Genomic DNA, 14,886 nt, shown 5'->3' with positions numbered 1-14,886 from the left:
TTTTCTGTCACACTTCTAAGTTTAAATGTCTGTGCAGGTAGCTGATTTCCTGCAAATCATACTGAATTCCCTTCTGATATATGACCCTCTCACTATGGGGAGCGTAGCCTTGTACTTCATGATGGTTCTTTTCAGAGAAGGTAAAGATACACTCTTTGCTCCAAGAGACTTACAGTCCAGATCATTTTACGCTTGATTGCCAGATGTGATGAACTTGAAAAAAGAAAATTGCGTATTTAAATACCTGTGTGACCTTTTCCTGGAATTTTATTATTAGCTTCTTATGCCTTGCTTATACAATGCATGAAATACTTATAAAATGGGGACAAAGAGAAAAGGAGAAAGTGATATTGATTTTGTTGGTGTTTCTCTCCCTGTCTTTTCAGCAGCACTTTTCAGTATACACTGGAAGCTACCAAATCTCTGCGTCAAAAGCAAGGGGAGGGGCCCATGACCTACTTGAACAAAGGACAGTTCTATGCCATCACCCTGAGCGAGACGGGTGACAACAAATGTTTCCGGCATCCTATCAGCAAAGTCAGGGTATAGTCCAATTTCTTTTTTACATGCCAGTGGCCCTCTGCAGATTGTGGTTGGTTGGGTTTTGGTTTTTTTTCTTGTGGGAGAGGACAGAGCAAGCTTATTCTGATGCCCAGTACAAAGGTGGGAGAGTAATATTGATGATGGTCTCAAATATTTTTTCAAAGTGTGATCTTATGAGTTAATTATATACGTATCTGCCTCACTTTATGGTTTGGCAGAATGGTAATTGTACAGATGTTGCACTTGACACTGGTGAATGTACCATTGCCATGATTAAACAAAAAAAATCAGAGAACTGCCACATCAACTCTGTAAGTCCATCTTTACTCAGTTGTGCGCTTCAGCAGCTGCTTTCCATTGCATTTCAGATAAAATGTGAAGAATTGAAGCCATCCTTTGTGACATAAACTTTAAACGATTTACATTGTATAAGTGTGAGCTTTCACTTGGTACTCACCCAGAAGTATGACAAAATGGATGGTTTGCATCTTAGATTCCACAGGTAGAACTGGAGCTTGGGTATTCAGCAACATCTGCCTGGTGAACAGGCCTCCTGATTTCCCTGGTAATGTTTTTGAGTAAGCAAATCCTAACCCAGCAACCTTAGAGTGAACAATGAGCCTCAGAGTTGCTGCCCTGCAAATTCCACCCTGAAGCTGGAAGGACTGCATATGTATGAGGCTGCAAAAGTGTTTTCATCCAAATAAATGAACTAATATAAGAATGTTGTGACTTTAGTCAAAGGAACCACTGAAAGTCAATGTGAGCAGTGAAGCGGACAGCAAGCCGTATGTTTCTGTCATACACGAAGTGTAGAGAGACTCTTCCGAAAAAGAGGCAATGATTTGTAAACCTGAATAGCAGTTAATTTTTAGCCTGGTTTCCTAAGGACATGAGGCCGATGATGGTCTTTCATTGTTGGCTGAAGCGGATGTAAGACTTCTCTGCTGCTGAAAAGTCTCTCTCCCTGCCAGCCACCTATTCCTTCCCCTTTGTGCCATCTCCAGCACTTGTACAGCTGAAATAGGAGTCTTGAGCTCACTGGTCTGGCTGAAAACCAGTCCCTATAAGTGTCGTTTACTGCAGAGCCGCATGAGTTTTGAAGCTGTGGCAGCAGAAGGGCAGAAATTGTAAAGGAGAGCTGAGACCATTTCTTTTGGAGGACGTACAGTTTACAGAGGATTGTGAAACCACATGCAACTTTCACGATCATGTTCTGTTTGCCAGGCCCCCAGCCAAGTGACTGTTGAATTTCTTGCCAATTCCATCCAAACCTGACAGAGGGGCAAGAGGTTTTGAAGGTATTAAATCTCTACAAGTTCCCTGTAAGTGGCTCATAGAGAAAAAAGATTAATGCTCTCCTTGGTGGAAAAGCTACAGTCTGCGCTGCCAGTTCTGGTTAGTGCATCAGCTGGCCAGCCAGCACATACCTGATGGCCAGCCAATATGCATATGCGTAACTCAGGACTCATCCACGGTATATACTGCCCTGTGCCCACGCAGTAGCTAGACATGGAAGACGCAGTGATGACGTTCGGCTTTTATAGGTGGAACAGAGAAGGTCACAGAGCACATGAAGGGTTACGGTGGTGACTGTGTGGAGGGATATAGATCATGAATCAACGGTGATCTAGCTCCTCAGCTTATGAAACAGCTTGATGGTATTTTTTATGAGCTTGGTGACTCAGTATTAAAGGAAGAATGGGAACAAAAGAGGATATTTAAAAGTGAATTTTTTTGTTCTCTGTGATTTCTTTTTCACTTCAGTTTACCTAATATGACCATTCTTTCGTTGTTTTGTGTTTTTTGTTTTGCTTGCCTACAGCAGGCCTTTTTTAAACAGCCTTTGGTATTCATGTGAATTTTGCATAAAGTTTTAATCTCTTTCCTCTGAATCACACAGTTTAACAAAGGGAATTCAGATCTTGAACTGAAAAGCTCAGCAAAACTCAGTAAACAGTCACACTGAGTTTGCATTAAATACATGTAGGCAAGAGTCCTGCTACTGAGAAGGGTATCTGGACTATGTCTGGTAAAACTAAAAATGTCCTGCCTTTAGCCAGCGAGCCTGAGCTCCATAACAGCGCATCCCTTTACAGTGTAATGTCATCTTCCAGAGTGACAAGGAATCTGAACTTCAACACTTGGACCAGACTTGGATCAGAATTGAAACTGGGGAATCCTCTTTTTACTTCAGGGAACTTAGACTTCTTAAATCTAAGAATATGATTAAATTTTATTTGGACTATCAACATAATCCTAGGCATGCATTGTTTTAAAACTATATTTATATTTCTTCTGCCTTGAGTTTTTAAGTGCAATATAGGACTGGAATGAAAAAACAGCAATCTTCTACAACCAAAGTACTGTGGAGGGTGGTAACTGGATCAGTATTAGAGGCATATGGGAGATTTTAATCCTTGTATTTCTGAATATTAATTATATTAACTAATGCAACTTGTGGTGTTGATTTCCTTAGAGCGTGGTCATGGTTGTTTTCAGTGAGGATAAAAACAGAGATGAACAGCTGAAATACTGGAAATACTGGCATTCTCGACAGCACACAGCTAAACAGAGGGTCCTCGACATTGGTGAGTGTAAGGGAATCTGCAGATGTTTCAGGGAAGATTGCAGCATGTGGAAAACTCTGGTGTCTTGCACAGGGATGTGGTGGGATGTATTGGCAATGGCTGCAAGGCTTGTACTACAGTTTTTAGTAATGGCTTGTCCCTGCTAGGACCGGGCTATGGAGTCTATGAAGTAGGATGGAGGCCATGCAGAAGGAATGGTCCTCAGTAACTGCAAAGAAGAGCTGCCCCTTGCATGAATATTTAATGGTGTTCTGCCTTCTGCTGCTGGGAAGTTGAGGTCTGCACGTCCTCAGGGTGGCAGAGTGTTTGTTTCCTTTAGTTTTTCAAAGGCTGATCCACTCTTTGATCCAGTAACAGTAGCAGCCCACATAACAGTTATGTTAGCTAATCTGATGTGTAAGTGCAGCCTAAGAGGGAAGATGCCATCATTATGGTGACTGCAAAGGAGTGCACAGGACTCCTACACCCCAGGTTTTTGAGTTTTGTTGATGTCAGAGAGAAGTGAAGGGGAAGTGAGCTCTGGTGTGCTATCCTGAGAGACCTGTTTACTGTTCATCTAAGGTATTTACAAGCCCATTTCAGCCACAACTGCCCTATCCGCATGCTTGGGAGATTTTTGCAGAGGAAGAACACGTACCTGCTGCCAAGGAGCCTGAAGTTGAAATCTGTGGGAGTGTCTAGACATCAAGCACTTCTCCCCTCCCACGTGCAGTTTACACACGCAGCCATCTGCAGTGGATTCCAGTCAAAGGAGTCGGCAAGACCAAAGCAGACAAAGTCTATCTTGTTTTGACCGCCTGAGGGAACCAAACCATTGAATGGCAGGAATGAAAGGGGGCAGAGAGGAGGGGGAGAAAAAAGCAGTGTTACCTGGAGAGAACACTGCAAGACTTCAAGGGTGCTTGAACAGGGTGATCAGGGAATCAGTCCCTAAGTGGTCCTACTCATGCAGTGCCTTTCTGCTTGTGCAGTGCCTTTTGACTTTCAAATGCTGCAGTCTCCACTGAGGCTGGCGTTATTTAAAGTCAAGTGTATTTGGTCAAAGCAGCCCTTCCTGAATCTCCTCTCTGCCTCTTGTCTTATCATCATCGTTCTGGCTGAACTGTTTCCCCAGCTTCTTTTTTTTATTTTATTTTATTTTGTCCTTTGGTGTAGTTAAGGCAGTAAAACCTCCACCCCAGACCAAATGGCTCCTGTCATGACACATTAAAAGTGCAAGTATGCCATGTCACAGCTATTTCTGAAGGCTGCCTGGGTTTTTTTGTGCTAGTCCCTACAAGCTTGCAGTGCTAAGGCTCATACCTTTGAAGGTATGTGCTGAGGAGCTTGTTCCACTGCAGTGCCAACACCCTCTGCCTCCACCGCACTCATGGTGTACCAGCACATTTCAGTCTCCTTACCTGGACGAGTCAGCTTATGATGCATATTCTGTAAAATAGTGCTCTGCAAAGCAAGTGCTGTGCATGAGCCGTGTGTTTATCTACATTAAAGTGAATGTCTTTTATGTTTCCATTAGTTTGAGATGAAATAGGTCTGTGCTGACTTTTGAGGCACCCTGGCGCATATTCTTTATTTGGACTGCAAACACGAGCAAAGCCCAGCGTAGTAAGACTTACTGATATAGCACTCCCTGTCAGATATAAGAACTGTAAGAGCACTGTTCACCTCAGCATTTTCAGAAGAAAGACCTAGATGTTGCTCAGTAGTGTTTTATTGAGAACAACTGAAATACAGCCTTAATTCTTACCAAGTACAGTGTTTCTGAAGTACATTTCCTTTTGTTTATGACTGGCATTGTGGATATTGGGCTTATTAGGGCAGAATGGCTCCAACTACATTTCCTGTACAAGCATCAAGCTGCATTTAGCAAAATCTTTCAGTTTTATCATCAGAGGATGTAACTAGCAACTTCATCCAAATTTGAAGTTGGCCCTGCTTTGAGCAGGAGTAGGGTAGGAGTTGAACCAGATAACTCCAGGGGTCTCTTCCAAGCTAAATTATTATGTGGCTCTATGAAGATTTCCCTTTACATTAAAAATTAAGATCCTTGAAGGGCTCCTGTAAAGGAATACTGAGTTAGTGTCCAGGCCCTGTGTAGTTAACAGAGAGAATTAGGTGTCTGTGAAGGAGATCAGCAAATGCCAGGATACACCACAGAGAACCATTTAAACAGGCATTGAGAGAAGCTTGCTAAGGACAGGGGTGTGTATCAGATTTGTCCCATTCTCAGGGGATGGTCTGGCAATCTGCTGGTAGGCCCACTTGTATTTTGTATCTCACTTCAACTATCATCAGTATATAAAAGGCTAATAATGTGTTAGGCTCCTTTAAAACTATCTGTGAGTAGCCATAAATCTGTCTAACCTGTTCCATAGATGTTTATAATAATTAATATTATTTTAACTTAAATTTTGTAGCATATGTTTAACATTTGTGAATCCTTTTTAATCTTTTATGAATGCACTTTTTATCTACAGCATGACTTGGTCCTTAGCAGGCAGAGAATCAAATAGATTTGGGATGTTCTAGTTCTGGGGTCCAGCTATTGAGCCCTCAGACAGGGGTGACGACTCTGCTTGTGCTGCTTTCCCTGGTGGTACGGGTCAGTCTGCCTTCTGGCCCGCAGTTATGTTCTGGAGATCAGAGGAAATAGAGTGGCTTGTTCCCTCACTCCAGACATGCAGGGGTCACTGCTTTAATATGTTTTGTGTACTGACTGGTGCACCTCCTGGGAAGAATGATGGTTGAATGACTTAGATGCAGTACTGGGTCTGAAGATGCATTGATATTAATAGGATAAGCATGTACTTACTTGGATGCAAGTCCTTAGTGCTGGAGGAATAAACCTGAGGACTTGACACTTACTAAGCCAGAGAAGAGGTGTTCTCCAGAATTTAGGCTAAGTGCTGCTATGGATTTTTCTGAAGAAGGAGGGAGACACTTTAACTGTTTTTAGCAGGAGTGAGGGAAAAAAAATCTGACTTTTCCACAATGTTGTGGTGTGACATTGGACCACGCGCATTTTCTTTTAAAATAATGTCAAATAAAGAATACAGTACTAGATTGCAGCAAATACTGATTATTTAGAATCAGTACCATACAAAAATAATACACTGGCAGAGGTTCAAATATGGACATAAACAGTTGGTGTGGAAGCTTTAGATCAGGTTATTTGTGCCTCCAGAGTCTTGCCCATATTTTTTTGCAGGATATCTTGTATTATTTATGTGTACAATACAAAAACTACTACAATGGTATGTAATGCATGCAAATGATTAGTATTTAATGTTGAAATTTGCCATTGTTTAATATGTAGTTTACCTCACAAAAGAGGAATAATTCCTGTAGAGCTGTTTTCTTGCATATTCGAAGAACCACAATTTTCTATTTCTGGTAACTCACATCAATAGAAGAGGAAAAATTGTAGTCATACCCACAACTTTCAAATATCCTTGGATGTAAATGCTTTCTTAATCTACTGAGGATTCCTCTTTAATTATCTGTAAATTGAGGGGAATAGGATGCACATCTGCTTTTAAACAGCACTACAGACACTCCGTGAGATTTGTGTATGGCAAGTAAGGAGGCATGTGCTGGGGGAAGGGAAAGGTTGGTGGGATGCACGGTTCTGACAGCCTTTTAGGAGAAGAAAACATGTGTCTTTACAAGACTTCTTGTTCATGTCTTTCCAAAGTGCACCTACACAGCACGCCCATATGCAACAGTCAGTTGCATGAGGCACTTTCTGGTGAATCATGAATTTAAGGGGTGGGTGGATGTGTGCACATGCATATTAAACTACTTATGTGTCTTCTAATTCCTCTCATTTGCATTCCTACACTGAATTTAGATAGTGAAGCTGATGACTTCAGTTAGAAAGGAGATCTGAGTTCATGATGGGAATGAAAAGCCTACCTGCCCTCTCAAACACCATGTTCACTTGCTGCATCACCAAATATCTTGTGCTGTTCCTATGGTCAGAGGAGTGAATTCTTACTGTATCCAAAATCATTCATGTATCCCAGGAACATGGTTTCACTTGCCCAGTGAAATGCATGCATCCGTGCGTTTCAGATGAGAGGAAAGTATACTGGTTGCACATCTCAAATGTTAAATAATTCTCCTTGCAGCAATGGTTTTGTTATAAATGATTTAAAAACAGTTATTACCTAGAAATTATTTTTGAGACCAACAGTTTATTTTTAGAAGGGCAAAGGAAATGAATGTTGAAACCATTTGGCTGTCTCATTTACAGAATACAAAAACATCCTCTTTCTATAACTGATTACAAAGTTAAGAATCAGAACGCTTCTGAAGCACAGATTTGGGCGAACATTAGATCGAGATTGCTGCATGATGTAATCTCAACCCTCTGACACCGAGTCCAATTACAGCCATTCCAGCCCTGGAGGGATTCTACAGAAATGTATATGTCCCAGAGAGAGTTGATGTATTTGCGTGAAGAATCTGGAAGTTCCTTTAATCAAGCAGATTTTACCTCCTTACAAACCCAGTCCTTCTCTTAATCTGTCATCAAAAAGAAGAAAGTGTGTTAAACTGGCTAGCAAAGGGAGAGAAAAAGGGGGCTTGTTCCTCTTTTTGATTATAAAGAAGACCTGGAAGTTTTCTGTCTTAACATGGTTTTCTGCCCTGCTGCTTTTTTGTGGGGAGGTGGGAGGGTTGGGTGATCTTTGAATTTGGACTTCCTCTTGCTTTGCATTTTTGAAATACCAGCTTATTGGTAATATTAACAGCCCTTTGGAAAGAAGAGGGTGCAGATTTTGTAGTCAGACAATTTAAAAATACTTTATGTTTGTTTGTTTGCTATTTTAGTATCAAACACACTTTGGAGAAGGGATCTTTGTGTTTTTGGTTCTCTGTTTTGTGGTCTGGGTTTTTTCTGTGTGTATTCTTTCTGTTTTGTTTTGTTTTGTTTTAAGTACAAATCCACCATCCAGTGCAGTAATTCCTGGAAAAGTTGAAACAGCTGGGTGAGAAATGTGCACTACTGATTATTTCTTCCAGTGATAGCTCTTAGCCTTGTAGAAAGCTTCTTTAGGATTTACCATAATGTCATTTGTTTATATCAAGGTTTGAACAGTCACTTTAAATGTTTCAATAGCTTTTAGTTAATTTTCCCATTTTGGCCATTTCTTGGCCAAGCTAATGAATGCACCCACTCATTCCCACTATAGTCACACTGATTCTTTTTTGAGAGCAAGCAGTATTTTGTAAGAACATCAGACAGTGATGTGCTATGCATAAGGCTCAAGCTGCAGTATATTACCTCTTTGCAATTAAGCTTATTAATAGTTCAACATAAACAATACAAGAGCTAGTTTTGATGCATTAGACAACCCAACTGAAAAAGCAAAGGTATACTACAATTGTAAAAGAGAAAGTTCAATTTTTTTTCATGAGTCTTTTGTTTATTATTTCTTACAGCTGATTACAAGGAGAGTTTTAATACCATTGGGAATATTGAAGAAATCGCATTCAATGCTGTATCCTTCACTTGGGATGTCAATGAGGAGGCAAAGGTGAGGAAAAGCCATGCAGATAATATCCCTTTACATGTACCATCCATCCATAGTCACTGTTCACTTTGTTTTTTAACAAATACAAATAAGGATAGGTGGAAGTGGGTGAGCTCAGTCTCTGCAAAGCCAGGTAAACCGTGGTCTTTCACTGACCCCAGGGATTCTGGCTATCTGTAAAAGGCAAGATGGTATGTAATGGTTGTCAGAATGATACTGCATTCACACCTGTATCACTGACAAATAGAGATGATGTTCTGAGGAAAACCTGCAGAGCTCTCACAGTGTAGTTTCTTACTTGTGGCCTCTTGGTGATTTTCCATTTAAAATATGTCCAGCCTGAGAAACAGTAAAAATTTTTTTCCTACTTGGAAAGTCAATGTAGGATGCAAGGTGAATGTTTTCTTTCTCTAAATTATCAACTTCCTTTCTACACTATTAACATCTCCAGTAATCAATGTTCTGAAAGCTAGACTATGCCTTCCCTTGTGTTTCTGCCATTATTTTTTAATAATGTTGCAGACTGTCCTCGCAACTGGGAATGAACATATTTTTGAGGACTGGTGCATTCTTTATTTCTTTCTTTTTCTTTCTCTTTTTTTTTCCCCCCTAAAAATGGTCAAGTACCCTCAGACATGGGGTTTTGCATTTGGGCATGTGACTGCTACAGTAGATCTATAAACAAGGACAGCAGAGCACCTTTACAAGTTTCTTATAGATTAGGTTATCCAAAGGGTGGCTGAGTGTTTCAGCTGCATAGGCTAGTGTAGGTGAAATGAAAAGCTGCCGGTAATTACAAGAAGAAGTTGGCCCCCGGAAAGCAAACAAGAAGGGAAATAGGCTGTGTAGAATGAGTGGGGGTAATGTGAGACTCTCAGGGATGTAGAAATAATAAACAGCAAATACTGTTGAGCTTAGGAAACTTCTGATACTGTTTTCATGGTGGATACAAAATGCCCAATGTTCAAGTAATGCTAAGGATCTTTCAAATACAGAGACATCTTCATGCACAATTCCCCACTGCATTTCTAACATTGTTAGAGAGATTGCATTGAGCGAGTGAGTCCTGCGAGAGATTGCATCGAGCACAGAGTGGTAGCATTAACACTCAGTGTCCTGGATTGCTGACTGAAGGTGCTGAGGTTTGTAGTAACAGGGATTTTCATCTCTGAGGCATATTTTAAAAAAAAGGAGCACTAAAGAAAAGACAATAGTTCTGAAAACCACCCAGCTCTTTCAAAAGCTGGCCTTGGTAAACAGTTGTACTTGGCCTAGTTGCTAATGGGTGCTATATTTACTCATGTAATGATTACATTCTCACCACCCCAGATATTCCTCTATTATGTGATTCCATTTCAAAATACAGTGGTATGTTGTCCTCTGCACTCGCAACAGATGACCATTGTGTGCATATGATCTTTATGCAAGCAAATACAGCGAATACAGGTTTGGGATCTCCAACATGACGGACTTTCCCAAGGACCTTCACAGAAGCATGACCAGGACTAGAGCATGGCAGTCTTGTCTCTTCTTCCCACTGGCAACTACCATCCCCATTGTCAGGGCTGGGAGTTCTTTAACACACATGCATTTGCAGCTGCAAGCCAGACTTAGCAAGACACCATGTTGATCTAGGAGCAAGAAAGTCACATCCAGTGGTGTCAGGTGTTATCCTAAGCTATTTTGTTCTAATCTCACACCAGTTGTGTTGCTCCTGCCTTGGGTGCCAGAACATTAAGAACACAACTCTAGCAATGATCACTGGAGATATAATATAGTAAGATTTTCAAATAATGACTCTCTTGTTGTTGCTGGATTTAAAAAAGTATCAGGAGTGAAATTTAAGAAAGCCACTTCACTTGAATTTCTGCAGGAAGTAGTCATTAAAATGCAAATTGGCTTATGTGTATTTATTTTGGGGGGAAGTTATCAAATATATGATCTTTTAGGAGCTTGAACGGCAAATGATAAAAGTATGATGATTCATAACACCATTTGGTATTGGGCTATCAAGCATAAATCAGGTTGTACCTGAAAGCTTATCACTGTGCACTAAAGTGTTTCCCCTGCCGCACACGTGTACACACGTACCCACATCTTGCTCTTCTTGGAGAGTCTAAGACAATGACTAGTTGTGCTGGGTCTGGGGATTCCCATAGGATGCCCCTGCAGTGTTTGAAAGCTGTGGGCTCCAAAGCACGTCACTGAAGGCTGCTTTTTCTCCAGCAATTACCTCATCCAAGAGAGATGAAGAATTTCAAGGCCTAATTACAGACTCTCCTTTCTTAAGCTTTTTGAACGATGATCTTTTAAACTGGCTCCATTGTTTCTGCTCAGTGTTGTTTTCCCTTTCCACCACAATTTCAAGATTAAAACTAACCTCACAGGCACAAAGACCTTTCTCTTCTGAGTCAGACAAAAGCGGCACAGAGCAGTTCTTTCCAGGGCCTCTGAGATGTGATGTGATGAAGCGCTCTACTGGCCCGGGAAGAAATAAAGGAAACAGACCGTTGTTGGAAGTGCACTGGGAAGCAATCTTGAAAAAGCAAACAGAAGCAGCAGAAATCACCTAACCAAATATCCCTGTCTCTCCTGGGAGACTGAGCCCACATCTAGGAAGACTTAGCTGGAGCATCAGATTTCTCACTTTCCTACTCTACCTGAAGGGCAGCTGATTTAAAGCCAGATTTCTCCTCCCACACGCAAGCAGAGCAGTAGCCTCATCCTGGAAGCCCTTCAGGATGAGGGTATAATGGTGCGGGTGTGACAGCCAGAATCTGCCTGTTAACCGTGAGTCCGCTAATGGTTTGTAAGGCAGCACCTCAGTTGGATCTTATGTAGAAGAAACAGGCATTCAGACAGTACAGGCAGAGGCCTCTCTATCACCTCAGTAAGGTGAAGGGAACTGGGGTGTTGGCTCCTGCTCCTCGTGCTTGGTCCCTTTTCTTCCAACAGCTGCTTAGCAGAACAAGTCAATGGAAGAGGGAATCTTGTACAGCATATCTTGAACTATGGAATAATCCTGCCACTGCTTTCTGTGGACTAAGGGAACAGCACCAATGTCAGAAACACCGCTCCACTAGCGTTTCCTCTGCTGTATCTGGTTGACAACAGCAGTCGCCTTACCTTCTGGCAGAGCAGAGTCGGGCCTGGCACATCCCTACCTTTTTCTAGAACAACATCCTTTTCTGCTGGGGCTGTTGTCTAGAGGTCACCGGGCAGCTTGTGGTTCAGAGCAGGATACAGGGAAATGAGGGGGGAAGGGTCTGCAGCCATGTCAAACTCTTATGCTTCCTTGAGACAAAAATACTGTGCAGTAGGAAGCAGCAGTATGGAGTGAAGAACACTTTTTGTACAGTTCATCTTTGTTTCACTCCTATATTTACTTCTATATATAAATATGCAACATTTATGGGCAAGGTGATTTGTTGGCTCCCTTTGGTTGAACCTGAATGCCATGTTTGGTATTTTTAAAGGGGTTCTTAAAAAAAGGTGAGGAAACAAACAGTAATTAACAAGAACCGGCTGACTTTTTAACCATCTTTTAAAAGTCTTTTTATGATATGCTAGATGGTAGTTTGTTGCCTTGCTGTTGCCTTACAGAAGTATTTGCTGCAGCATCTGGGTGGTTGACAAAGTTCTAGTGGAGGCTTCTGAAGAGAGAGCTCAGCCTCATTTTTGATACACATACTGCTGCCTGCTTGCAATTTTACTGCTGACAGAAGTTAGTTTGTGAGAAAGATAATCAAGAACCAGAACTCTCCTTGCCAAAGGAGGGTATCTTTGTCATAAATCATACCAACTCGTTGAGATACACCTTCTCTCTGATTAATACTTTGCTAATTTAAAATGAGTAGGATTATGTTACCTCTGAAACAATACATTAATTGTATATTTTTATAGAAATGAGTTGTATATTTTTATAGAAATTACTTTTTAACCTTAAATTCAAAGGTGTGACTTCAGAGAACAGTTGCTAAAGAAAAATGTCACCTTAAAGCAGAAAAACAGTGCTTTTCAGTAATATCAAGAAATTACTAATTTCTGCAAAGTGTGCTGCAACTCGGACATGCAGTAAACAGACATGTTGGTGGATATGTTATTCAGGCAGCTGCTTGCACATGCTTTTTGGTGTGTACAGTAGTTGTGTGCTGCGCAGTAGTTGTGTACACTTGCGTGCAGTCATTGTCCCGCTATATTTAACTGAAATGTAGATCTTTAATCCAAAGCATGCTGAAGCCTCTGGGAACCTTTCCAGTTATTTAATGAGTTTTGGCATAGCCCATATGGTAATAAGCTGTGTTTTCAATGAGTGAGTGATTTGCAGGATTAGGTTCTTAGACGTTGTGGGCCGAAGTGAGCTATGATTCCAGTGAGCACAACTGTAAAATTAAGCTGATAGAGCAGCACAGTCTATCAGTGATCTGTATTGTGACAATCCATATTTCTTTAACATTGCTAGCAACACTTAGGACAAGCTTTGACTAGTATAATAATAATTTTGTTCTTAATTATTAATTTCCTTCCTAACTTAGATCAGATTTCATTTCATTAGGGAGGAAATTAGCATTTTATCTTTCAAAATTTAAAGGTTGGACGAAGATACTTTATTTGGGGGAATTAGTACCAGAAATTGTGTAGGATTACACTTGGCAACTGGTTTAATAAACCACGTCTGTGTGTGTATGCTTGCACATGTATTTTTTAATATATATATGTCATGCATGCACACACACATGTATCTATTAAAGAAGAGTTAACCTGTGATAGTGAATAATGTTGACATTTCAGTGTATACAAATGGTTCAGTAAGTATGCATCTGGGATTCAAGGCAAATGGCATTTTTATGTAGTTGCTGGGGTGTGGTGTGGGTTGAGGAAGCTTCAAAAGAGTAGTGTAAACATTTGCTGGAGACATTTGTATTGAAATAAAACAAAGGTCTTACCTTTGTATGGGATTTATAAGGTAACGGCTGGCAGGAGAAACTATAAAACCACACTTTCTGTGTATATGAGGAATGATGGGATTGATGTTAGTCATTTAAGAGACAAGGCATTTAACTCTTTGTTGTTACAGTCCAGAGGGATGAACCTCTTTACAACAGGATTTTGTAAAGACCCGTCACCCTGGCATAGATTCTCTGTATTGCCAGTATTCACTAGAGAAATTGCTTTGTTTCTTATTTTGTGCTATAACAGTCTTCCCTCCCTTCTGCTCTTGGCTCTTTCTGAGACGATGGGAGCCAGAAATGTAAATAGTAATAAAAGGCTTATTTAGAGGTTTCATAACTGTAGACCTTTAAAGCGTATAAGCTGAGAGACCGCAGCAGGAGTCATGTTGGCTGGATTAAATGATAAAAGGGGAAATGCATTTCTGAGCCTTGCTTTCTCTTAAGGGAGGTTACTGTGTTTGTGTCTTGTACATCACTAATTATGCTGCCGTGTTTAACAAACAGTCAGTAATTCACATAATAACAGCTATGCTGAGGAGGAGCGCCTTCCCCGAGAGAGAATGCTTTTTCTAGACATGCTCTGTAACGAACAGAAGAGTTGTCATTATCTTAGGCCACTTTTGAAACTTTCTCAGGCACCAAATGTTTCTCCAAATTAGTTTTTCATTGCCAATGGCATGTCTGAGCTGGAGACTAGATGGGTGGAACTCTATAATTAATTGCTGTAATCTAAGATATGCTGACATTAAAAAAAAAAGACATCACTGTAACGACAGCCCAACTTTTTCCTGATAGCAAAACATTGCTAAAATCCAGTTTGCACAGAAAAAAAAAGAAGTTTGTAAACAAATCCAGGTACAGCCATAGTTGCATCCCTTAAAAGAGTTCTAAGTCAAGTGTAGACAGGGCCCTGGGGAAAAAAAAAAACCAACAGTGATTTCTACTGCTGCTACTGTCATTTCTAGTTAACTCTACATTTTCTAACCATGTAACTACTATGCAAGAGACCAGAGCAAGGAGGATCTTAAACCTGAGTGTCTTCAGAGGGAGGTAGAGCGGGACTTCACCTTTCCATGTCTGCCGGTCGGGTTGTTTTGCTGCGTGTCTCATTGAGCGTGGGAGTACCTGTATTATGGACAGGAGCTGCAAAGGAGGGAAAGGTGAGGGTTGTAAAGGGCAAAGCAGGCTGTGCATGGACAGGCAAGTGAAATCATTGCTGCTCAGAGCAGGCGGCAATCCTTGGCCACTGCCTTGGGGAGGTGA

The 14,886-nt window shown here is 40.9% G+C and overlaps 1 protein-coding gene across 3 annotated transcripts in view; it reads left to right on the top strand.

Moving 5' to 3' along the window:
* The window catches only part of GRHL2 (grainyhead like transcription factor 2), a 70,057-nt gene that overhangs the window by 24,867 nt on the left and 30,304 nt on the right, over positions 1 to 14,886 (top strand). For 2 of the 3 annotated variants that reach the window (XM_064442299.1, XM_064442297.1), the window contains exons 6-8: positions 387 to 543; positions 3,023 to 3,134; positions 8,580 to 8,674. In XM_064442299.1, the coding sequence (XP_064298369.1) occupies positions 387 to 543; positions 3,023 to 3,134; positions 8,580 to 8,674 (364 nt within the window). The remainder of the gene's footprint in view (positions 1 to 386; positions 544 to 3,022; positions 3,135 to 8,579; positions 8,675 to 14,886) is intronic. The other variant, XM_064442298.1, reaches the window with a different exon arrangement.

Source organism: Phalacrocorax carbo, chromosome 2, assembly GCF_963921805.1.
Source record: "Phalacrocorax carbo chromosome 2, bPhaCar2.1, whole genome shotgun sequence".
Taxonomy (NCBI): Eukaryota; Metazoa; Chordata; class Aves; order Suliformes; family Phalacrocoracidae; genus Phalacrocorax; species Phalacrocorax carbo.
Note: the sequence above shows the minus strand (reverse complement) of the source record. Positions and strands in the feature narration are given on the sequence as shown.